At 50.7% G+C, this 25,537-nt stretch overlaps 2 protein-coding genes across 7 annotated transcripts in view; one reads left to right on the top strand and one right to left on the bottom strand.

Moving 5' to 3' along the window:
• Nucleotides 1-5,392: 5,392 nt before the first annotated feature.
• Nucleotides 5,393-14,298, bottom strand: EPO (erythropoietin). The gene is given in 5 exon segments (XM_082197928.1): nt 5,393-6,177; nt 11,256-11,423; nt 12,173-12,262; nt 14,081-14,229; nt 14,232-14,298. Coding segments are annotated over 5 exon segments (588 nt in total). The 5' UTR covers nt 14,284-14,298; the 3' UTR covers nt 5,393-6,048.
• TFR2 (transferrin receptor 2) overlaps nt 14,088-25,537 on the top strand; it is a 51,287-nt gene continuing 39,837 nt past the window's right edge. For 3 of the 6 annotated variants that reach the window (XM_082197590.1, XM_082197588.1, XM_082197587.1), the window contains exons 1-3: nt 14,088-14,222; nt 15,070-15,211; nt 17,102-17,167. Coding sequence is in view for 2 of the 6 variants with exons in the window: in XM_082197587.1 (XP_082053713.1) it covers nt 15,191-15,211; nt 17,102-17,167 (87 nt within the window). In the remaining 4 variants the exon portion in view is untranslated. Of the gene's footprint in view, nt 14,223-15,069; nt 15,212-16,932; nt 17,168-25,537 lie in introns of those variants that run through there. The other 3 variants (XM_082197585.1, XM_082197593.1, XM_082197589.1) reach the window with 3 other exon arrangements.

Consider the following 25,537-nt stretch of genomic DNA (forward strand, 5'->3'; position numbering starts at 1 on the left):
ACCCCTGCGAGGCTGTGGGGCTCCCAGCTCTTGTCATCCCCAGCGAGATCCAGAGAGCACCAGGTTGGGGAACTCAGCTCTAGCCAAACACCTGATTCCTGTGTATCTGAAGAAGTGTGCATGCACACGACAGCTCATACCAAGAACTAACTTAGTTGGTCTTTAAGGTGCTACTGGAAGGAATTTTTTTATTTTGACCTGATTCCTTCTGCAGCTTCTTGAAGATGTGAAACCCAGACATACACCGATAACACTTTATTTTAGACCGTACCCGCAATTCGTTCTCGAACTGGATTCTGAACATGAAGCTGCATGTGGGAAGATTCAGGAAAGAGAAAAATCAAGTCCTTGTCATTATTATTATTTATATCCCGCCCTCCCTAGCCGAAGCCGGGCTCAGAGCGGCTAACAACAATAATATGATACACATTCTAAAATCAAATTAATTCAAATCAGATTAATGGCAGCCAATTGGGCTACGGTTCTGTGAGGATTACCAAAGGAGGGAGTCAGGCTGTGCCCTTGCCAAAGGCTTGGTGGAACAGCTCTGTCTTGCAGGCCCTGCAGAAAGATGTCAAATCCCGCAGGGCCCTAGTCTCTTGTGACAGAGCGTTCCACCATATCGGAGCCACAGCCGAAAAAGCTCTAGCTCTGGTTGAGGCCAGCCTAACCTCTCTGTGGCCTGGGACCTCCAAGATGTTTTTGTTTGAAGACCGTAAGGTCCTCTGTGGGACATATCAGGAGAGGCGGTCCCGTAGGTACAGGGGTCCTAGGCCGTATAAAGGTAAATGGACCCCTGACCATTAGGTCTAGTCGTGACCGACTCTGGGGTTGCGGCGCTCATCTCGCTTTACTGGCCGAGGGAGCCAGCGTACAGCTTCCGGGTCATGTGGCCAGCAGGACTAAGCCGCTTCTCGCGAACCAGAGCAGCGCACGGAAACGCCGTTTACCTTCCCACTGGAGCGGTACCTATTTATCTACTTGCACTTTGACGTGCTTTTGAACTGCTAGGTGGGCAGGAGCAGGGACCGAGCAACAGGAGCTCACCCCGTCGCGGGGATTTGAACTGCCGACCTTCTGATCGGCAAGTCCTAGGCTCTGTGGTTTAACCCACAGTGCCACCCGTGTCCTTCCTAGGCCGTATAGGGCAGAGTTAAACTATGAAACTGTGTGCCAAGAGGGCGCAGCGATGGCCACCGAATTTTAAAAGAGGATTGAACAAGCTCATGGAGGAGGAGAGGGCTCTGGAGGCAGAACATATTCTCCACTGGAGCCGTAGTCAGCCCCCTCCTCCATGATTTTGTCCAAATTCTCGGGCGGCCCTCCCAACAGTTTGCAAAGTCCTGACTCTTGCAGATGACAGAGCCCAAAAGAGCAGCCTGGCAACTCCGGAGGCGAGTTCTGTTTTCTGTTTTGCTTGGCAGCGGGGGAGCCACGTGAATTGGGGACTGGGGAAGGAGCCAGCCCCTTTCAGCCACCTCCACTTTGCAAGCCGTGTGTGTCTGTGTGCAGTCAGTGACCTCGCTGGCTCCGCGGGAAGGTCAAGGCTGGCAATCTGGGATGGCAACAAGAGCATGGGCACGTAGCTTCTCGATTGCTTCCAAGTGACAGGAAGTCACTGTTCCGCTTGGTTCGGGACCAGTCGGACCTTGCCTGCGAGTTGTGCGTCCGGTTCTGGGGGCTGCAGTGTAAGGAGGACGTCGACCCACTGGAAAAGGATTTGGGAGAGGGGCAACTGAGGTAGTCCGTGGCAAGGAAAGCTAGCCTTGTGGGAAAAGTCGGTGGAGCATGAGACTCTTAATCTCAGGGCTGTGAGTTCGAGCCCTGCATTGCAGGGAGTTGAACTGGATTGGCTCCCAGGACGTTTCCGAGCACAATTCAAAGCGTTGGTGTTGACCTTGAAAGCCCTAAACGGCCTCAAAGACCCAGTATCCTTGAAGGAGCATCTCCACCCCCATCGTTTAGCCCGGACGCTGAGGTCCAGCGCCAAGGGCCTTCTGGCAGTTCCCTCGCTGTGAGAAGCAAAGCTACAGGGAACCAGGCAGAGGGCCTTCTCGGTAGTGGCGCCCGCCCTGTGGAATGCCCTCCCATCAGATGTCAAAGAGATAAACTACCTAACATTTAGAAGACATGTGAAGGCAGCCCCATTCAGGGAAGTTTTTAATGTGTGCCATTATAATGTATTTTAATATTTGTTGGAAGCCGCCCAGAGTGGCTGGGGAAGCCCAGCCAGATGGGCGGGGTACAAATAATAAATTATTATTATTATTGATGACCCCCGTGGCCCCTTCTACAATTCAATTACGAACTGGGAATGTTTAACCTGGAGAGGAAAAGAATGATGGGGGAAGTGGGTACGAAACCAGTCTTCAAATCCCTTCTGGATTATGCCAATGCCCCACCTAGTCCAGAGTCCTGTTCTCACGGGGCCAAACAATTGCCCCAATGAGAAATCCACTTGCAGGATCCGAGCATGAGAGCCGCTCTCCCGTCCTGTGGTTTCCAGCAGCTGGCACTCAGAAATGTAAAGCTAAAGGGACCCCTGACCATTAGGTCCAGTCGTGACCGACTCTGGGGTTGCGCGCTCATCTCGCTTTACTGGCCGAGGGAGCCGGCGTACAGCTTCCGGGTCATGTGGCCAGCATGACCAAGCCGTTTCTGGTGAACCAGAGCAGAGCACGGAAACACCATTTACCTTCCCGCCAGAGTGGTACCTATTGATCTACTTGCACTTTGACGTGCTTTCGAACTGCTAGGTTGGCAGGAGCAGGGACCGAGCAATGGGAGCTCACTCCGTCACGGGGATTCGAACCGCCAACCTTCTGATTGGCAAGTCCTAGGCTCGGTGGTTTAACCCACAGTGCCACCCACATCCGTCAGAAACATTACTGCCTCCCAATTGTGGAGGTGGAATGTAGCCATTGCGGCTAGTAGCCATTGAGAGCTTCTCTTCCATCAAAACGTCAACAGAGAGAAGAGGACAAGGGTTTCAGTCACAAGAGGGTAGGTTTTAGGTGGACGTTAGGAGAGAGGTTTTGATGGTAAGAGCTGCCGGGACAATGGGTTAAAATGGCTGTAAAGGGTGGTGGTCTCCTCTGGTATAGAAGTCTTCAAGCAGACTTCTTGAAGTCTCTTTTGGCGTAGTGGTTAAGCGCTGGATTTTTCTGCCCTGAGCAGGGTGGGGTTGGACTGGATGACCTCTAGGTGCTTAATAATTTGCTTCTACTGTCCAGGCCCGTCTCTGGAAAATTTGAAGTCAATGGTGACAGAGAAAGGTGTGCCACTGGGCATATGCAGAGTGCCTTTCCCTTGCCATTGCAGATCCACAGCTGATTCTCACACATAACTGAGAGACTATGCGGTGGGAAGGTTATTCAAGACGCCCTTGCAAGCCTGAATGCTCTGGTTTAGAAATTGAAACTCTGGATATTCTGGGAAGCACGACAACCTTTAATAAAGATAAAACAGAACTACTTTAAAAAAAAAAAAATTCCGGTCCACCAGGAAATCTTCCTTTCCCAAACCCAGTATACAAACCAGCTGCTCTCTGAAGTCAACAAGATAAATATACAGGAAAACTGTACATGTTTAACTTAGTATCAAATATAAACTCTCATAAAGTCCCTTAGAACAAAAACTTTACATAGGTGTATATCCTTTGTGGCGCCGAAGCCCTTTATCCCTCTCCTTGCAAGGAGTCGAACCTGGAGCCGTCAAATCGTCACCTTCGCTTTACAGAAATAGCGGAAGCAGCAACTTTTAACGCTTTGGAGAGGAGAGCGAAGGGACTCGCATCCATGGAGATTGTCTCAACGGTTATAACAGCAGGCATTTTGATAAATCGGCTTCTTTCTTGACAAGAAGGGGGGTTTGACTAGATGACCCCTGGGTCTCCTTGCAGGTCTGTGATTCTAAGACTACGAGCCCCTTCAGAAATGCCCTTTTCATTGAGAATTGGCAATGATTTGCGCCCATGATTATATTTCTGCCCTGCCTTCGATATTCTTTGTGCCTGTAAATGTTTTGGGATAGACACACTCTTTCGTTCCCAATCCTTTCAATATCCTGTCCTTCCTGCTGAAATCCCGTAACGTTTTACATACCACAAATGAGGGGAGGGCCTTTGGTGGCGCTACATAGCCACCCCCAATCAATAATGTGGGAAGCATCACAGAACCAGTGGCGTAGCGTGGGGGGTGCCAGGGGTGCCGGCCGCACCGGGCGCAACATTGGGGGGGGGCGCGTTTGGCCGGCCCTTCGCAAGACAAAAGTCCATAGGGAAATCTCCGGGACAGCAGGGAAGCGCAGCGCGTCTTCCCCACTGTCCTCGGACCTCCTCCGAAGCCTGGCGGTGGGGCAGAGAGACCTTCTCCCCGCGCCAGCCTTCGGATGGCTGTCCTGAAGACTTGTGGTGGGAGCAGTGGCGTAGCGTGGGGGGTGCAGGGGGGGCCTGCCGCACCTGGCGCAACATCGGGGGGGGGTGTGGAAGAGACTCGAGTGCTAAAATCCACGGGTTAGGGGGCGCAAATTACTTGCCTTGCCCCGGGTGCTGAGAACCCACGCTACGCCACTGCACAGAACAACTAATAAAGCTGAATAAATCCATTACTAATGCACTGCTATTGTGTCAAGATTACAGAAGACACTTGCAAAAATAAAACAGCATCTGAAGGTGGCCCTGAAAAGATTGACACCTGCCAATCAAGTCTTTATGGCCTCCAGTGGTACAGGGTAGATAGATCTCGCTCCCCTCCAGGCGCAACAAACATTTTCGCAGTTCTTTATTTCCCAAGTTAGGTATGCTTTGAAGGACACCTGTCAGTCACCCTCACCTCTTCGGAGCATCTGTTCCCTTCTCACATGCTCCCTACAAGTGATGCTTTGAAACCATGCAGCCCTAACTTACGTATGTTTACTCAGAAGTAAACCCCACTAAATTCAAGGCGTTCTTCACTCCCAAGCTGTGGCTTTCGAGAAACGACTTTCGACTCCCGCTTTCCACATTCACAGCAGAGAGAGCCCCGCAAATACCCAGACCGGACTGTGAAAATGATGGAAGTGGAACCCCAAAACTTGCATGCTTTCTGACTTGCTAATGTGCCGGCCCCCAGAAACCAGCTCTGGAAGGGCACCAGTATTAGCCTTGGGCCCTAGCTCAATATAAGGCCGCTCCTGATGGTTTCCTGGTGGCCGTGGATCTTCCTTTGCTGAAGGTGATATCAGTTCCCCACCAAATCCTTTCATTTTGCTGCCCGCCAAACCTCCTTTCCATTCCTTCCCCATCAAAGCTCTGCCTCTTCTCCGTGCGACATTTCTCTCGCCCCTCCTAACCAGCCCCCACAAAAACGCACATCTTTACAGCCCAAACACTGTCCGTCCCTGGGAGGGGGCACCGCGGAGACCACCTTGTCTGAGATTTTTCTGCCGCCCCCCACCTCCTTTGCCCCACAACAGAGGGATCGTGGGCCTTGCGCCGCTCAGCTCGGGCCCCTTTGGGAAAACTCAGTGTCTTGGGTTCGAAATCCTTCCCATCTTGGCTTTGCAGACTTCCTCTCCTCCGTTCCTCTCATTCCCTCTCTTTTTCTTTTCTCCTCCAAAGTCGATGGCTGAAAAAGCTCCACTTTCCTGACGACAGAACCATCCTCCTCCAAGGTGGACCACCACTGCTTCCTTCGAAAACCCAGGGAGCGGCCTTGCTACCCGTTTGCAGACAACGCACCAGACCTTCCATAAACCCAGCTCTTGTATTCTCTTTCGGGCAGGGTCAGGAACCACAGAGGGCAGTGTGTGTGTGTGTGAATGTGCAGGGATGAGTGTCACCGGCTCCTGGGCAAGCGAGTCAAAAGTCCCCCCCCCCGGCTGAGAAAGGCAGTCCGCACGGAACCCGGGTGTGCACATGCGTGTGTGCGTGTGGTTGACACCTGCCAATCAAATCAAGCTGTCACTCAGCGGGCAACGCAGGGGCACCCACCCCCTCCAGCAGTGGGCGGTTGGGGGGGGGCAGCAGCATGCGGAGTGGTATGTGTTGGTGGCGCCGGTCTCCCTCCGTCACCTGGCACAGGCCTCTGTAATATACAGGCTGACTTTTCCCCGGATGAAACTCGAGTAAACGCTGAACAGCTTTTTCATGGTCTGGACGCTCAGGGTTCGGGTCGAGACGTCATCTTGGGGGGCTTCCTGCAAGAGAGGTGTCTGTTTACTTAACGGGTATCTTTCTTTTCCTTTCTTTTCTTGCCTTTCAGGTTTTATTTTTTATTTTCCCCCCAAATACTTTTTATTGCTTTTTTGTAACAACAACAAATAAATACTCTTACATTCAAAAAATTGTATGTTTTCTTATTTACCCTGCGCCTTATTGCGCCCGGACTTCCTTCCATCCCTTCAACCGTTTTCATATCTCAAATCTTTTCTTACAGTTTCTTATTTACACTCCACCCACATCACAAGATTTGCATTGATCCTGCTACAGTTTTTAAATTCTTACAATTGCTCCGTATACATTCAACAAATTTACTCCAATCCTTTTCGAACTTTGCTTCTTTTCGGTTCCGAATCAAATTTCGCCAATTCTATGTATTCAAACGTTTTTGTCTGCCACTCCATTAAAGTTGGGATTTCTTGGGATTTTCATTTCTGAGCCACTAAGATTCTAGCGGCGGCCGTTGCGTACGTGAATAGTTTGTAATCTTTCTTTTTTAATTCATCCCCTGTTATCCCTAGCAAAAATGCTTCTGGTTTCTTTGGGAAAGTGTATTAAGGGGTATCTTTCACTGGAACAGTGTCCCCGAGCTGGCGCCCACTGGGTGTTTTGGACTACAACTCCCAGCCAGCCGGGGTGCCATAAGCATCATAAAAAAGGCCTCTGGCCAAGTCAGCCTCCCCGGGTGTCCTGGACTACCACTCCCATTAGCATCAGTTGGGTCAGATGGCAGCCATAGGCCGCATTCAGACCATATATTTCAACTATGATGCTGCTTTAAACAGCCATGGCTTGCCCCAAAGGATTCTGGGAGTTGTAGTTTGTTAGGGGTGCTGAGAGTTGAAACGCTCCCTCCATTCCCCTCATAGAGCTACTATTCACAGAACGGTTTAATCACCCCCCTTCGCAAGGGAACTCTGGGAATTGTAGCCCTAACAACCCTCAGCACCCTGAACAAGCCATAGCTCCCAGAAATCTCTTTTTTCCCCACACGGAACTCGCCGGAAATCAGTTCTGGCACCTCTCATTGCCATCCTTGAAAGAAAAAGCCACAGCTCCCAGAATCCTTTGGGGGACGCCATGACCATTGAAAGTGGTATCACAGTGAGCTCTGTGATGGGACTAGGGGTCTCTTCCTTCAGAAGAAGCCATGACTGTTCAAACGGGCATCATAGTGCTCTCTGTGAGGGGAATATAGGGATCTCCTCAGAAATCTCAGCAATCTGAACAAGTCACAGCTCCCAGAATCCTTTGGGGGAAGCCATGACTGTTCAATGGGGCACCATAGTGTTCTCTGTGAGGGGAAGAAGGGGGTCTCCTCACAACTCTCGGCTCCCTTCACAAACTTCAGCTCCCAGAATCCTTTGGGGGAAGCCATGACTGTTCAAACTAGTATTATAGTGTTCTCTGTGAGGGGAAGAAGGGGGTCTCCTCACAACTCTCGGCTCCCTTCACAAACTTCAGCTCCCAGAATCCTTTGGGGGGAAGCCATGACTGTTTAAAGTGGTATACTGTAGTACGCTTTTGTGAGGGGAATAGCGGGTCTCCTCACAACGTTCAGCATCTTTAACAAAGTACAGCTCCCAGAATACTTTGTGGGACGCCATGACCATTGAAAGTGGTATCACAGTGAGCTCTGTGATGGGACTAGGGGTCTCTTCCTTCAGAAGAAGCCATGACTGTTCAAAGGAGCATCATAGTGCTCTCTGTGAGGGGAATATAGGGATCTCCTCAGAAATCTCAGCAATCAGAACAAGTCACAGCTCCCAGAATCCTTTGGGGGAAGCCATGACTGTTTAAAGTGGTATACTGTAGTACGCTTTTGTGAGGGGAATAGCGGGTCTCCTCACAACGTTCAGCATCTTTAACAAAGTACAGCTCCCAAAATACTTTGTGGGACGCCAGGACCGTTGAAAGTGGTATCACAGTGAGCTCTGTGATGGGACTAGGGGTCTCTTCCTTCAGAAGAAGCCATGACTGTTCAAACGGGGCATCATAGTGCTCTCTGTGAGGGGAATAGGGGTCTCCTCAGAAATCTCAGCGCCTGTAAAAAGCCACAGCTCCCAGAATCCTTTGGGGGAAGCCATGGTTGTTCAAAGGGGCACCATAGTGTTCTCTGTGAGGGGAATAAAGGGGTCTCTCCTCAGAAATCTCAGCACTCTGAAACATAGCTGTCAACGTTTTGCTTTTTTTAAGGGAAATTCCCTTATTCTGAATGGGATTCCTTGCAAGAAAAGGGAAAAGTTGACAGCTATGCTCTGAACAAGCCACAGCTCCCAGAATCCTTTGGGGGAAGCAGTGACTGCCTAGATATATCCAGGGCTTCTTTTTCACACGGAACTTGCTGGAAATCAGTTCTGGCCCCTCTCATGTAGGCGCCATTGCCATCCTTGAGAGAACAAGGGAGGTGTTCTTGGCGAGTTCCAGCGCCTCTTTTTTTCTAGAAAAACAGCACTATATAGTGCTCTCTCCTAGAAATCTCAGAACTCTGAACAAGCCACAGCTCCCAGAATACTTTGAGGGAAGCCATGACGGTTCAAGGTGGTATCGTAGTGCTTTCTGTGAGGCGAATAGGGGTCTCTCCTCAGAAATCTCAGAACTCTTGACAAGCTACAGCTCCCAGAATCCTTTGGGGGAAGCCATGACTGTTCAAAGGACACCATAGTGCTCTCTGTGAGGAGAATAAAGGGGTCTCCTCAGAAATCTCAGCACCCATAAGAAGCCACAGCTCCCAGAATCCTTTGGGGGAAGCCATGACTGTTCAAAAGGGGACGCGGGTGGCGCTGTGGGCTAAAGCCTCAGCGCCTAGGGCTTGCCGATCGAAAGGTCGGCGGTTCGAATCCCCGCGGCGGGGTGCGCTCCCGCTGCTCGGTCCCAGCGCCTGCCAACCTAGCAGTTCGAAAGCACCCCCGGGTGCAAGTAGATAAATAGGTACCGCTTACCAGCGGGAAGGTAAACGGCGTTCCGTGTGCTGCACTGGCTCGCCAGATGCAGCTTTGTCACGCTGGCCACGTGACCCGGAAGTGTCTCTGGACAGCGCTGGCCCCCGGCCAATAGATGTGAGATGGGCGCACAAACCCCAGAGTCTGTCAAGACTGGCCCGTTCGGGCAGGGGTACCTTTACCTTTACCTTTATGACTGTTCAAAGGGGCACCATAGTCCTTTCTCTAAGGGGAATAGGGGTCTCCTCAGAAATCTCAGCACCCATAACAAGCCACAGCTCCCAGAATCCTTTGGGGGAAGCCATGACTGTTCAAAGGACACCATAGTGCTCTCTGTGAGGAGAATAAAGGGGTCTCCTCAGAAATCTCAGCACCCATAACAAGCTACAGCTCCCAGAATCCTTTGGGGGAAGCCATGACTGTTCAAAGGGGCACCATAGTCCTTTCTCTAAGGGGAATAGGGGTCTACTCGGAAATCTCAGCACCCATAACAAGCCACAGCTCCCAGAATCCTTTGGGGGAAGCCATGATTGTTCAAAGGGGCACCATAGTCCTTTCTCTAAGGGGAATAGGGGTCTACTCGGAAATCTCAGCACCCATAACAAGCCACAGCTCCCAGAATCCTCTGGGGGAAGCCATGATTGTTCAAAGGGGCACCATAGTCCTTTCTCTAAGGGGAATAGGGGTCTACTCGGAAATCTCAGCACCCATAACAAGCCACAGCTCCCAGAATCCTCTGGGGGAAGCCATGATTGTTCAAAGGGGCACCATAGTGTTCTCTGTGAGGGGAATAAAGGGGTCTCCTCAGAAATCTCAGCACCCATAACAAGCCACAGCTCCCAGAATCCTCTGGGGGGAAGCCATGACTGTTCAAAGGGGCACCATAGTCCTTTCTCTAAGGGGAATACGGGTCTCCTCAGAAATCTCAGCACCCATAACAAGCCACAGCTCCCAGAATCCTCTGGGGGGAAGCCATGACTGTTCACGGTGGTCTCAAAGTGCACTCCATGAGGGGAATAAGGAGGTCTCCCCTCACAACTCTCGGCGCCCTGCTCTGCCATTAAGGCTAGCCTTTTTTTTTCCAAATGAAACTCTCTTCCCTCCACCTTTCCCTCCCTCTTTACAAGGCCACGGGTGATCCAGGCCTTTGCTGCGCATTCCCACTCCGTGAGGGCGATCCGAGGGGCTTAACTCGGGCCATATTCCCAGGGTGTGGAGGGGAGCCCTTGGGATTTGCAAAAGCTGCCTCAGGAGGAGGCAGAAGGGTGGGGAAAGGAGGCCTGCAAAATTACTAGCTGGTTCTGGTTGCCGCCGGAAAGGAAACTGGCCCAGGAGAGTCAGGGTTCGCTCTCCTATTCAGTTTAGGGAAGCTTTTCATGTTTAATAGGTTATTGTATTTTAGTGTTTTGTTGGAAGCCGCCCAGAGTGGCTGGGGAAACCCTGCCAGATGGGCGGGGTATAAATAAATTATTATTATTATTATTATTATTATTATTATTATTATTATTTCCACACAGCCTGCAAAGAGGTAGCAATATTTGCACCGCCACGCTAACAGAAATATTGGGTATTTTGCTCTCCTGTAGAGGAGACCAACTCTCTGCTGTTCCAGTCTAATGCTATTTCAAATCAGGGAAATTCTGCTTTTTTTTTTTTTGAAAACTTTGCAGGCAAATCCGAATTTGCAGAACGGCTGCTTTGGCGATTCTGTCTTCCTTCTCCCGCTTTGTTACTAAGAAGAGTCGAACCGCCTCTACCGCGCTTCGTCCATGCGCTCCGAGGAAACTGTTTCTCTCTCTCTCTCTCTGCACATACTGGCCAGCAGGAGTGGAAGACTTCCTCTGCGCACGTGCAAAGTGCCAATGTGCATGCTCCCGAGACGTCTCCGTTACAACAAAGCGCTGCTGAGCACGTGTGCAAAGGCGTTTCTCTCATCCTCGAAGCCACCTGGAGTTCAGGAGCAGGGCTGTGATTTGCCGTGATGCCAGCAATAGAGCGGGTTGGACTAGATGACCACTGAGGGTCCCTTTCCAATTCTGTCCTTCTGAGCAAGGAACTCCGGCCTCCTCGCCAACCAGCACTCCCTCCCCACAAATCTGGCGCTTCGCTCTCACCTGGGCTCCGTGGCCGCGCAAGATGTTTCTGATGCTCCGCAGGCAGCTCTCCATCACTTCCAGCTGGCGGACAAAAGGCTGCATGGCCGAATGATGCCTTTGGACTTGGCGGATGGCCCTCGAAAGGAGGGTCTGGCCTCTCCACACCTCGGACGCCTGCCTCGTCCTCTAGCAGAGCGGGGTGGGGAGAATAAGTCCATTAGGGAAGTTACAGGGGTGGGCATATACGTCCGTTCCAGTTACTCTCAGTTTCTCAATTTCCCCCGTCTTAAACTCTCTTCTCTACGTTTCTGCAGCAATTTTCATTTAAAAGACAAATCCCCGTGAAAGTTCATCGGTAATTAAGGGCAAATTTCTTCCTAACAGACACATTTTTGCAATGAATTTCCCCTAATAGGGGCCTTAGTAGTAGTAGTAACAACAACAAGAACAACAAAACAACAACAAATTATTATTATTATTATTATTATTATTATTATTATTATTGCCCCACCCATCTGGTTGGGTTTCCCCAGCCACTCTGGACAGCTCGCAAAATAATAATAATAATAATAATAATAATAATAATAATAATAATAATGTGAGGCTAAAGGGCAGGTAGCAAATAAATAGTAATAATGCATTTTTTGTGAGAGGGTTTCACCAATATGTGCATTCTTATGCCTGCTTTCCCGTAGCAGATAAGTTTTTTTTATTTTTACACTCATTGGTTGGAGAATTGCATTGCAAAATTCAGAGAAGTGTGATGTTAGGAGAAAGCCTTTGTTTCAGTTCTCCTATTGGTTTATTTCTCATTAAAATGCAGACAGAATTTAATTTCTCCCCCAGCCCCGGTGCTGAGCAGGCCCCACAGTGAATTGCATCAGTCCCCCACCCTACTCTCAGCAACCCCCTTCCCTACCCCAGATGAAACTTACATTCATTTTTCTCCAGCTACGTATGTTGACTCCGGTGTCCAGCACCATGACAGGTTCAGGCAGGTTGCAGGAAGTTCTACAAAGTTCTACCTGTAAAGAAATCAGAGTCCATTCACATCTATGCTACAGATCTAAACTGCTTTGAGATGTGGCTTAGTTGGCACAAGGAATTCTGGGAGCTGTAGTTTTAAGACCCTTAGGTGAGCCCCTGCAGCTGGATCAGACCAAAGGTCTGCCTCATCCTGCATCCTGTTCCCACATTGGCCCAGCTCAAACAATTGCCAACAAGAAGCCCACAAGATGCCTGGCACTTTGGGGCTTGCTTCCCCAGTGACTGGTATCCAGAGGGGTCCTTCCTGCAGGGAAGTTATAGGCCAATAGGATATTTATTTACTTCGTAAAATTCATACACCGTTGGATTGTAACGCACAAAAAACCCACCTCAAAGTGGTTTACAAAAAGGATAAAGCAATAAAATTATCAATAAGAAGAATGAACAACGATCATTTAAGACTTTCAAAAAGTTAAAATAACAGTAAAAACAGATTAAAATCTGCACTGGCTTTCTAAAAAATCTGGGTGGGTTTGTCTAAATAAAAATGCTTTTAGCAGGATGCCTGCCGGATGAGGGTGACTACCTGGTATCAATAGGCAGGGAGTTCCATCGTGTAAAATACCCAGTTCTTACAAATGCAAAATGGGTATTATTTGCCATATTTGTCAAAATTGTCAAAAACGACACTGCCAACATGGGTCACCGTACATCCGGAGTTTCCTGGACATTTTTAGCAATTTCCACCTGGACACTGATTCCGACTGCAGTATTCCAGCTATGTCCGGGAAATTCCAGACGCATGGCAACCTTATATAATGTGGCACCTGTAGCAGTGCCAGTTCTGCAGATCTAAGCAGTCAAGGAGGCACATTGGAGTAAGGTGATCTCACAGGTAAATTGGTCCCAGGTTGTTGTAAGGGTTTTGCATACCAAAAGCAAAACCTTGAGCTTGGCCCGGTAGATATAGAATCATAGATTCATAGAATTGTAGAGTTGGGAGGGACCCTGAATGTCATCTAGTCCAACCCCCCACAATCTCAGCTAAAGCACCCATGACAGGTGGCCGTCCAATTTCTGCTAAGAACCTACAAGGAAGGAGAGTCGAACGCAGCGTATATTTTGTCATATACTTGCTTATTAAGAAAATATTTATAAACAACAACAGCCCTCTGAGCAATGTACACAAAACAATAGTGCTACCCAGATAAAAACCAGCAAAATGCTTCAGAGCACTGTATGCTTGTTGAAATAAACCCCCCCCCCTTTTTTTGGCATAAAGCTTTTCCTGATGATATGAGATCCCTGCTGGGCCAGGCCAATGGGGCCCTGTCTAGTCCAGCATCCTGTTCTCACAGTGGTCAAACAGATGACCCAAGCAGAGTGGACATGATGTCAGACGTGGACATGGTGACTAGGGCCTGTTCATTTCAGTGGGTCTCCTCTGAGAGGGACACATCTTCATTTATTTTCCAAAAGCCCTTTGAAAGCCATCCAGGCCGGTGTCCACCACTGCAGCTTGTCAGAGCAAATGCCATAGTTTTAACTAGTGCTTAAGAGTGTCGGGCTAGGGCTTGGGAGAGATCAGGGTTCGAATCCCCACTCAGCGGCCATGAAGCTCCCCAGGTGTGACTTTGGGGGGCCAGTTGTTGCCTTCTCTCAGCCTCACCTCACAGGGTTGTTGTTGTGGAGAAAACCATGAACGCGCCACCTTGAGGTCCTTGGAGAAAAAGGTGGGGGTAAAAATGCATTTGAATAAGCGAATGACTAAACCTTATGCCCTGTGTGTGTGTGTACAGGAAGGAAATAAAGAATGGGAAGGGAGCAGAGCGAGAAAAGAGGGCAAGCAGACGTACGATTTCACTCTCAGCCTTGCTGACATCTTGGATGTACTTGTTCATTACACGCTGGTCGCACATGGGTTCGGGGGTCGTAAGGAGCACCGGGGCCAGGAATCCCAACATTAACAGGAGAGGAGTCAGCCCTGGAGAATAAAAGGTGAGGTCCCCCTTAGATCTTTGGCAGAGCTGCTTTGCATCGTCATGCGCACGTCATCCATCTGCCCATCACAACTACAGTCATACCTTGGAAGGATGAATGGAATCCGTTCCAGAAGTCCGTTTAGCTTCCAAAACGTTCAAAAACTAAATCGCGGTTTCAGGTTGGCTGCAAGAAGCTCCTGTCGCCAATCAGAAGCTGCAGAAGCCCCGTCAGACGTTCAAAAGAACGTTTGAGAGCCAAAACGTACGAGTTCTAGGGCATTCGCGACCCAAGGTACAACTGTAGCCTAGTGGTGGTTTTGTCTGTCCACCAGCCCATCCACCCCCCCATCACCATATCAAATATTAAAATTCAACGAAGTAAACAAAAACAAAACTATTTCCAAAATACCCATTTCCCCAGAAACCCATTAGGCCGATTTATATGTATAATTAATTAACTTAATCTTTTGGTTTTTTCCAATCCGTTCATGTACAGTAGGAGATGTATCTTCTCCCCATAAACTTAGCAGCAGTTATAAGATTGAACATTTAATTCTCGATCACTTTTCTGGGATGATAATAATAATAATTTATAATTTATATGCTGCCCATCTGACTGATAACATCCTTCAGATAACCAGGCAGAAATATTTTAGGTTCTAAGAGTATATGATATCCTAACTTATCAGAAATATTATCCTGATTTCCAAAATATTTACATCAGTTCCAAAAGATATGAATGTAATCCATTATTATTATTATTATTATTATTATTATTATTATTATTATTATTATTTTATTAGTGGCTTTTTTTTTTAAGCCAATGCAACCCAAAGTGACTTATCACAACCTTCCTTACACAGAATCATAGAATTGCAGAGTTGGAAGAGACCCCAGGGGGTCATCCAGCCCAACCCTCTCCACTGCAGAAACCACAAGCGCCAGACATTTAATCTTGCCTGCCTCCGGAATCCTACAAGCAGGATGGAATGCAGGAAATTTCAGGTATGGCTTTTAGAGGTTTAACCAGCTCCAAATCCAGCTGTAAATCTCAGGGAGGGAAGAGACATTCTTTGGGTCCCCATCTTCCCCACCCCCTTCTGTCAGGGTTCCTGTCCTTCAATAACCGCCGGGCAGGCAGGAATATGAAATGCCCCCTCCTCTCTCATTCCTCCCCAGCTGCCTCCTCGTGTCCACAGTATAGTTTTCAAGACCATCGATCCGGGCTGGGGGTGCGCGCACGGTTTCCTTCCATCAGCGTTTTGCATTTTAGGCAAGTTGCTTAGTGATGTTTGCAATGTTGCAATTCGAAACTCCAAATTCGGCACTGCAGATTCCACTTCAAGCTCCCTTTTATCAGCTCGTGGCGTCGACAGAGCCCTTATCAGCACCTTCCACTTCTCCGTGCTTCAACTCATACAGTTTCTCTCTCTCGCACACACACACACACACACACACACACACACACACCACAGTCCAGCCTGGGAATATGCATGAGATTTCCCCTACATTCTCCTGACACACAAAACAGAGAGAAATTCCCAGAGACCTCCGAGTCCCCAGAAATGTGGCTGTTCAGAAGGAAACCCACATAGCCCCGATCTTCTACCTGGTGCGGCCAAACAGCTCAGAGTGCACTGCGTGGGTGGACCCTCAGTTCAAAACTCTCAGTTCTCTGCCGCAAACTGATTCATTGGCTTTTGACAAGCCTCACCTGCCCCCTAAGCTCCCCAGTGCCAAAAGGGGATGCAAAGACTGGCCTGCCTGGGGTGACCTTTGGCCTGAGAAAATGCTCTGGTTTCCCCACTGCTGAGAAGTCCCCTTCCCCTTGGGCTCCTCTCTTCCAGAGAATCCAGGTGTCTCTCAAGGCTGCTGCACAAATCCTAGAGACTCCATTTGCAACCGACCAAATAGAACGAAACCTTAGGGCTGCAATCCCAGTATCCCCTCCTTATCAGGCATCAAGTCGCCTATGCCCCCATAAGAACACAGCTGAGTGGCTTCCAAATTGCCCTTCTTGACAATAAAGAGGCCCAGGGCTACCTAGCCTAGGGCATTTGGGTTTCCAGAGCCCCCACTCCACCCCCGCAAGGCACCTGCCTGCTGCCACCTCCTGCCTATTATCTAACAGCCTGCCGGAGGAGGATTTCATAACCTCAGCGGACCCCTGCCTTGACTAATTTTACAACCTCCGTTTCCCAAACTTTGAGAGAGTCAAGGGAGAGGGTGGGTGTAAACAGTGGCGTAGCGTGGGTTGCCAGCACCCGGGGCAAGGCAAGTAATTTGTGCCCCCTAACCCGTGGATTTGCGCCCCCTAACCCTAACCCCCAGGTGTTGCGCCCGGTGCGACCGGCCCCCCTGCACCCCCCACGCTACGCCACTGGGTGTAAAGTCACCCAGCAGCAAGCTTGGTGTGCAGAAGGTCCCTGCTTCAGTCCTCCCAGGCACCCCAGCATCAAGGAGCAGGCCATGGAGGAAAGGAGCCCCTCTCTCTACCTGAGACTACTCCAGAGGGAGGGCAGCTACTGCTGCTGTCGCTGCTGCCAGTCAGGGCTGGGCTGTGAGAGGCAAATGGCCTGGCCTCCAGCAGCTTCCTCTAGCCACCTTGCTGTGCTCAGCCAATTCCCTTTGGCAGGGGCCCAACTCAATCGATTGCCGCAGCTGGCACCGTCCCCCTGACCTCCCCCTTGGCAACCGCCGGAGCGGACGGACGCTACTCACCAGGTATCCCCATAGCCAAAACTTCATGGTCCTAGAGACTAGCGGACCCCTTCTGCCCCATGGCTAGCCATGGACCGTCATTCCGGGGTGGGGGCGGCGGCTGAGCAGGTCGACCGTGGCAGCTCCACGCGAGGGACGTCCAGCAGCTTATATTTCCCTCCTTTCTCTCTCCAGATCACGCAAAAGTCCGGCTGGTTTGGCCCGGCGAAGAGGAAGAGGTCACAATCCGCACACGGCAAGGTGAGTTTGCAAAGGACCTCGTCCGAAACGGTGGCGCCCTCTTCACCTTTTGACCGAGAAGCCTAACGTCTCAAGAATGTGGTCGGCTGCTCCAGTGCCCTGCTCTCTTTCTCTCTCTGGATCCCAATTGCCACCTGAAGAACCTGATTTCTTCTCTTTTTGGAGGATCTGCTCCTAGCAGCGCCGGTCACCGGCTTGCATTTTTGCACACACACACACAAATTCCCCACTGATGTTTGCTCGGAGGAGTGGGGGAAAGCGACCCCCTTTCCCCTTCCTCTGCAGACCCCAGATCTCGCGAAAGCTGTGCCACCGGACGCACGAGGCGCAGTTAATGTTTCATCCGCCTGATCCCTCTGCTCTCTGCCCGATGTGGCTTTTCTCCCGCTCTGTCTCTCCCCCCCACCCCGACCTCCACCACGCTCCCTTCCTTCCCTGAGTGCAAGAATGTCACTGGACAGGCCAGGAGGGAGATGGACAATTTCCCTCTGCCGGCCGGAAGCCAAAGGGGGCTTTTTTCCCTTCAAGGAGGAAGGCCCATGCAGGACCAGACACGTCTGCCCCTGGCCGCAGGCCAGACACAGGTTAAGGCGTCAAGGTGGATAAGGTCACTGCCTTGGCAGGCCGCCATCCAGGGAGCCTTGGTGTGCCAAAAAAAAGGCGTGAGGAGGAGCACCCCCGACTCACGTCTGGCCAGAGTGACGCTCCTCGGCTGGTGACGCCTTCTCCTCCACCGATGATGCACCCGGGTGTCCTGCTGGATCCCAGCATCCGTGGCTCTCCTCCTGCTCCAAGGCACCCTGGCACCTGACTTTCAGCTGCCCCCTCCCCTAAAATCATAGAGTTGCCTGGGACCCCCAAGGGCCATCTATCCCAACCCCCTGCAAGGCAGGAATCACAGCTGGCAGGTATGACCTCTGTTTAGAAACCTCCAAGGAAGGAGAGAGCCCACCACCTTCCAAGGGAGTCCGTTTCTCTGTCGAACGCCTCTTGCCGCCAGAAAGTTCTTCCCGATGTTTAGACAGAACCTCCTTTCTTGTGGTTTGAATTCGTTGGTTCTCGTCCTGCCCTCCGGAGCCTTAAAAATTCTTCTATGTGAGAAGCCTTCAGATGTGTGAAGCTGACTATCTTATCGCGTCTCAAGTCTTCTCTTCTCCAAGCTAAAGAGACCTAGCTCCCTCTCCTAGAGACTCCAAGCTTCGGGCCTGAACTTATAGGCATAATAACCCTTTGCCCACGAGGGTGCAAACAGCCCAGGCGTCCTTGCTTACACAATTCACTGCTTTCAATCGAGCCAACTCTGTTCCTATAAAAGATGCACTTTATGCAGAGTTAGCGCATTGTCCCACTTAACCTCTTGGAACTCGGATGCTTCAAATCTGGCTCTTTAGAAACAGCTCCCCCTCAGGCCCCCAAAAGCCTTTTAGGCAGAGACCCTAGAGCAACTAGTCCAGCACGTCCTGTCCTCACAGGGGCCAGATGCCTATTATGGGAAAGCCCCAAGCAGGATTTGACCGCCAGAACGAATATCAGACCCCAAATGCCCCATAGCTGAGTTCTGGGTATTTTCTCCTGGCTCCAAAGCCCCCACATCCACCTTGCAGCTTAAGGCTTGCCACCAGTTCTCCTGCGCCCGCCAAAAAAGACCTGCATGGCAGGCAGTAATGCAACAGGTAAAGCTTGCCCCCAATATTGTTCTCTCGTTCTCTTTTTTTAAAAAAAATCAGGCTGCATTAGCTTTCCATGCTATATTATTGTTAGAACGTTCATTATTGCGGGAGCTTCAGATACCAACGTTTTATTTGCGGGAGGAGGGTGTTATGTGATAAGGGCACATTCCATGCTCAGGATTGAAATACTGTACTGAGTACAGTTTCTGGTTGCCTCTTCAGAGCTGGGAAAGGTTCAGAAAAGGGCGTCCAAAACCATTCAGGGGAGGGGCTTCTAGTGAAGCTGAATGTTGGAAGATTCAGGACAGGGGGAAAAGGAAGGACTTTGTCATGTGGTGTGCTCTGTTAACCTGTGGAACTCACTCCCACAGGAGGAAGCGATGGCTGCCAACTTGAATGGCTTTACAAGAGGATTAGACAAATCCATTGAGGAGGGGGTGGGTTGTCTGTCAGTGGCTATTAAAGGTAAAGGGACCCCTGACCATTAGGTCCAGTCGTGGCCGACTCTGGGGTTGCGGCACTCATCTCACTTTATTGGCCGAGGGAGCCGGCGTACAGCTTCCGGGTCATGTGGCCAGCATGACTATGCCGCTTCTGGCGAACCAGAGCAGCGCATGGAAACGCCGTTTACCTTCCCGCTGGAGCGGTACCTATTTATCTACTTGCACTTTGACGTGCTTTCGAACTGCTAGGTAGCAGGAGCAGGGACCGAGCAACGGGAGCTCACCCTGTGGCGGGGATTCGAACTGCCGACCTTTTGATCGGCAAGCCCTAGGCTCTGTGGTTTAACCCACAGCGCCACCCGCATCCCAATGGAATCTCCATAAGCAGAGGCAGTAGAGCTGCAGAGCAAGCACAGACACCTCTCCCCCATCAGATCCAACATTCTTATTAAAGAGTTGTCTGTTCTGTCCCGTTCTGCTTCACCTGATTGCAGCTGTTAAGGGCGCAGGATCCTGTCCCTGTGAACAAGGACTGCTGCTCTGCGGAAGAGTCCCGGTTCAGCCTCCAATGGTATCTTTCAACAGAACGGGCTACAACCTTGAAGAGCTGCTGCCAGTCAGTGTAGACAATACAATAGACCAAAGGCCTGACTCGCTGTATGGCATCTTCCTCTCTTGCTTCCACTTCCATGTTTGGAATCCCTGCCCTCCAATCACAGACGTGTGGGGAGCTGCCTTGCACAGAGTCACACCCTTGGCCCATCCAGCCCCATATTGCTTGCACTGGCTGGCAGCAGTGGCTCTCCAGGGTCTCAGGCAGGAACCTTATACTAGATGCTGCTGGGGATTTAACCTGGGACATTCTGCATGCCAATCAGGTGCAACAGCGTCCCTTCCCCAGATGTGGCTTCTTGCTACTGATGGGACATGGAATTGTGGAGCTGGAAGGGGACCAGGGGGTCATCTAGCCCACCCCCTCCTGCAACGCAGGAACTGCAGCTAAAGAATCCCAGGTGTGCCCTTGTGGCACTGGAGCCAATGCTCTGGACATAGGTCTCTGGGGCTGAATCCTGCCTCCTCTCCTAGCCGCCTCACCTCTGCCCCAGAAGAAGCCCCCTTCCATCTTGGCATGGGCAGCGCGCAGCTGCTTTTGGCTCACCCCTGGATGACGCCTGGCGCTATCTAAGCCGAAATGTCGGCCAAGCCTCTCGCCCTCGGCTCAGCTGCAGGCGCTCCGTGTTCCCTGCTATCACTGAGCAAACCCCAAAGCTGCCAAGAGCGGCCTGGCATCCCTTTTTCTGGAACCCCCAACCCACGTAGAATCATAGAATTGTAGAGTTGGAAGGGACCCACGAGAGTCATCTAGTCCAACCCCCTGGAAGGCAAGAACCTTTTGCCCAATGTGGGGCTTCAACCCACAACCCTGAGATTTATTATTTTTATTTTAATAAAAATGTATTAGATTTTCCACAATAATAACAAAAACCACAAAGCAGAATGACACACAAAAACAAAGAAAAATACAGCAATGAATAAAAGAAGAAAAAAGGAACAATAAACAGATAAACAATAACAACAAACTTAATTCTTTACAAATCCAACCTTTTAAACATCTTGGGTTGACTTCCCCTAGTCCCTCCCTTCTGAGTTTCCTTGTAGTTGAAAGTAACAGCTTTCTAATATCATTATTAAACTAAAACAATCTCCAATTATAGTCCATCTTATTCACATTTCTTAATATTCTAAATCCCATTTATTTAATTATAACTTCGTTTAATCCTAGGCCTATTTTTTTCTTTCAAGTAATTTCTAATTTTTTTATATTACAATATTTATTCAAACAGTCCTTAAATTTCCTCCAGTCCTCTTGAAACTCCTCTTCTTTCCGGCCGCGGATTCTTCCAGTCAGGTCAGCTAGCTCCGAAAAGCCCATCAGCTTCACCTGCCAATCTTCCACTGTTGGAACTTCTTGCGTTTTCCAATTCTTAGCAAGCACTACCCTGAGAGTAAGAGTCTTGTGCTCTACTGACTGAGCTCTTAAGCAGAAAGGGGGCAAAGGGGCGTCAGGGGGGGGAGGAGAAGGGTCGTCCTCTGGTTCAGCCTCCCCCATGTTTGGGCCTAAAATTGCCCTCAGCCCCAGGCAGCACAGCTGACATGAGTTGTAGTCAGTGGCGTAGCGTGGGTTGTCAGCACCCGGGGCAAGGCAAGTAATTTGCGCCCCCTAACCCATGGATTTGCGCCCCCTAACCCTAACCCCCAGATGTTGCGCCCAGTGTGGCCGGGCCCCCCTGCACCCCCCACGCTACGCCACTGACTACAGCAATCCAGCTGCCCTTATGGGTAACCAGCGGCTCCTTTCCTCCAGGGGGAAGTTCACATTCCTGAGCAGAGCAGAGGAGCGAGACGCTTTCTCTCTCTGCTGAGTCATGGGATGCAGAGCACGGGATGCAGGCAGAGAGCTACAGAGGGGCCAGGCTGCTGGTCTGCCTTGCCCAGTACTTTGGAACCAAAGGGCGTAAGAAGAGCGTTCTGGATCAGGCCAAAGGGGGCCCACCTCGTCTCCCAGGGGCCAGGGCGGCCGAAATGGTCACACTACTCTCAAGCCGCCTCTGCAGAGCCATTGTAGCTAGCAGCCCTGGCTAGCCTGACCGCCGGTGAATCTGTCCAGTCCTCTGTTTGTCCCAGCCTCCTGGGACAGAAGGGCTTCATTTTGCCTGTCCTGGATCTTCCAAACATGGTCTCTCAGCACTGCTGATGCGAAGCCTTGCATTTCGGAAGGTAGCGAGAGAGAATCCTGAGGTCCTCAGGACAGGACGTTCTGCCCAGCTCTGTGTTTGCACAGCACGGTTGCAGGATCCGCACAGGGCACTCCCCCGAGACACGCAGCCTTCAGATTTCAGGTGTCAGGACTAGGGAATCTATGACTAGGTCGGTTTCAGTTTCTCATCTTCCCAATCCTAGATCCGGTTCTCTGTGTGTTTCGGTAGCAAATGATGGTTTATTAACTTTTCTAAATCCTCATATAGATTCATCAGCATTTTGGTGCCAATTTCTCCTAGAATACACATTCTTGTATGCTGTTTTGAGCAACAGATGCCTGTCCCCTGCCACAATGCATTTTTGTACGTTATTTTCAGGACTCTATACGTTTCCCCAGCATATGCATGTTCACACACACTGTTTGGTTGGCGAACACCATCGCAAAATTCAGAGAAGCATGGCTTTCAAAGGATAGTTGTGGTTCTGCTTCAGAAAACGCAAAGTATTTAGTTTCTTATTAAGACGCAAACAAAATCAAACACCCCACCACCACCATTCCCTAATCGTAGCCACCAGCCACTGCTAGTGGCCATCTCGTAATCATGAAGCAGTGAGTTCCACTGGTGTTATACAGCGAGAAAGCGACGAATGTGTGTTTGTGAGGAGAGGCTGTGAAGCCCTTCCCTGGCCTTCTCTATATGCAAAACCACTTCTATCTGGTGAGTGAAACAAGACTCCCCTCCACAACTAGGAAAAGGGATTCTTGAGCTGTGATCCATTCCGACTCTAAGGTAAATAGCCTCTGCTTTTCCGAAAGCGGGTCACAGGCGCATGTGATGTGGTTAAAAAAAATTCTCTTTCATACACACACCAAGAGAAACAGGCCACAGCCAGCCAGACTGTCTGATCGCACATCCCCATTGTTATGAGGCTTCCTCCCACTAAGAAGTGGTGGGAAAGCCGCTTTCATTTACTTGGCGACAAGATGCCGCCGTGCCGATTTATGGGGCCCCCAGGGACCACTTTCTGACGGCTGCAGATGCGACGGTCCGTGCCTGGGCCACCTTGCCTGGTGTGCGTACGTGCAACGAGTCCAACGCTCCGTGGGGTCGCTTCACATCACACACGCCACCGAGGAAGGGGGGCTGGTTGCAGGGGAGGTGGGGCAGAGCCGTGAACCAAGGGGGACTCGGAAGTCCTGGCTCCCAGCCCCATATCCCTGTCTAACTCCCTTCCCACTCTCTCCCACTTTGACAACCCAGGAGTCCTGGCTCCCATTTTTTCCCAGGCTCCTCTTGACTGAACTCAAATTGCCCAGAGCTGGAGCCTCTTACCCTGTCCGCCTCCCGTTCTGTTATACCATTTACTAGTTTTCTAGAGAAGCCAAGAGACTGTCCCTCTCACATGCTTCCTGCCGTTAAGGCTTCACGTAGCCCTCACGGAGGAAATAGTGTTACGGTTTCAATTACGTCTTGGTTGGGCCCATTTCACAGATAGCAAACTGAGGCCGAATGTTCACGGGCAACATTGCAGGTGGAGAACTGGTGCCGAGTGTTTGCTGGCAAAGTCTGCCCAGCCAGTGCAGGTCTGGCCATATCTGTCAGAGGAGCTTTTGAACTCAGAGCCCTCCTCTGCTCCCATATTCAAGGCTGGGCCAAACCACTAGCTCTCACAAAATAAAATAAAAAAAAATCCTTCCAGTAGCACCTTAGAGACCGGCTAAGTTTGTTATAGGTATGAGCTTTCATGTGCATGCACGCTTCTTCAGATACATCCATTTGCCAGCAGACAAGGGGAAGAAATCAGGAATTCTGGATCCGCCCTGTCACTGCTCTGAAGCCAGAACGAACTTCCTGCCTCAGGGGACCCAGGTGTCCTGACTGCTAGCAGGAAGCCCCTCTCTCCCCAGAGAACCCAGGAGTCCTACCTCACATCCATTCTGCCCAAGTTTGGTTTGCCGCTCCCCCAGCTCCCCCCTCCAGACTTTTAAACAGCTGCAGAACAGGCAGAAATCAAAGAGGTACAGCTTCCTTCCTCTCTAGGGGAAAAAGCTGCATTGGTTGAATTCCTGCCTGCAGAGCAGCTATCCCTGATCTCCCCCACCCCACATTCGGTTTCTTTTCCTTGCAGTAGGTGCCCAGGAGGACCCAGGTGTCCGGGCCCCTCCCTCCCCTCTCTTCCAGGCTCTGAATGGGACCCAGGAGTCCTGGCCACCCCCATCCCCCCACTTGCTCCTCCGCTGCCCTCCCCACCCTGTGTGTGGCGCTGCTGGGCCCCCGGCCAGAGCTCCCAGTGGCTCCCGGCTCCTCATACGTGCCGGCCTGCACACGCCGAGGAAGCCTTGATCCGCCGACCCAGGCGGGCGGCTCCATCGATCCTGGCCGCGTCTCCAAACAGGGGATGAGGCCTGGCGGCGCCAGCGACGGTGACAGATCAACCAGTCCAGGCGGGAAGGGAGACCTCTGACCTTTGGCCATCGGCCTTCCCAGAGGAGCCTCCAGAGAATGGGAGCGGGGACCAGTGGTCACGGCAGGTGTGGGGAGCCTCTTCCTGCCAGAGTCTTTGGCCTCCCTCTGTTGCCAACTCCCGCCTTCTTCCTCCCGACTTATGGCTTTTTATTACTATTATCAGTTTATTAATTGCCTCCTGTCTCAAGGCAATTGGATAAAAAAGCAAAAACAAAACCCAGGTCTAAAGCCCTAAGAAGCAGGCGCTCGTGATGAAGGAAAACCCATGTTTATCCAGCTTGATTTTCAGTCTTGCTTTTCTCAGTTTGGAAGGAGGTTTTGAAAGGACATTTGCTATGGTCCTGTGATGCGGGTAAGGAGTGGGGGTCGCTGTTAGGCCTCACACCCCATGAGAGATGGAATTACAGTGGTACCTCGGGTTAAGTACTTAATTCGTTCCGGAGGTCCGTACTTAACCTGAAACTGTTCTTAACCTGAAGCACCACTTTAGCTAACGGGGCCTCCTGCTGCTGCCGCACTGCTGGAGCACAATTTCTGCTATCATCCTGAAGCAAAGTTCTTAACCTGAAGCACTGTTTCTGAGTCTGTAACCTGAAGCGTATGTAACCCGAGGTACCACTGTACTACAAATAAAATGCTCAGCCCATCCTAAATTGCAGGCATCTCTCCCTTTGGCGGCAGCGCGGGCGTCCACTGTCCACTGAGGGTTTTCTGAGCTGTGATTCCTACGTTTCAGGGGGTTGGGCTGGATGATCTCTTTGGGTCCCTTGCAACTCTATGATTCCACCATTATTGCTTCTCCTGGACAAGCTCCCTGAATGAATGGGGTTGGGTAACACTGAAGGAGAGGCGCACGACTCCTCTCTTCAGCTCTTCCACCTGCTACATGGGGATAGTCACAACGCCAACATTACAAGGCTGTTGTGGGAACAAAATAAACTGTAAGCACAGTATACGCTAAAGCACTATACCAGGGGTCAGCAAACTTTGTCAGCAGGGGGCCGGTCCATTGTCCCTCAGACCTTGTGG

Source organism: Podarcis vaucheri (genome assembly GCF_965113315.1).
Source record: "Podarcis vaucheri genome assembly, chromosome: 13".
NCBI classification, from domain to species: domain Eukaryota; kingdom Metazoa; phylum Chordata; class Lepidosauria; order Squamata; family Lacertidae; genus Podarcis; species Podarcis vaucheri.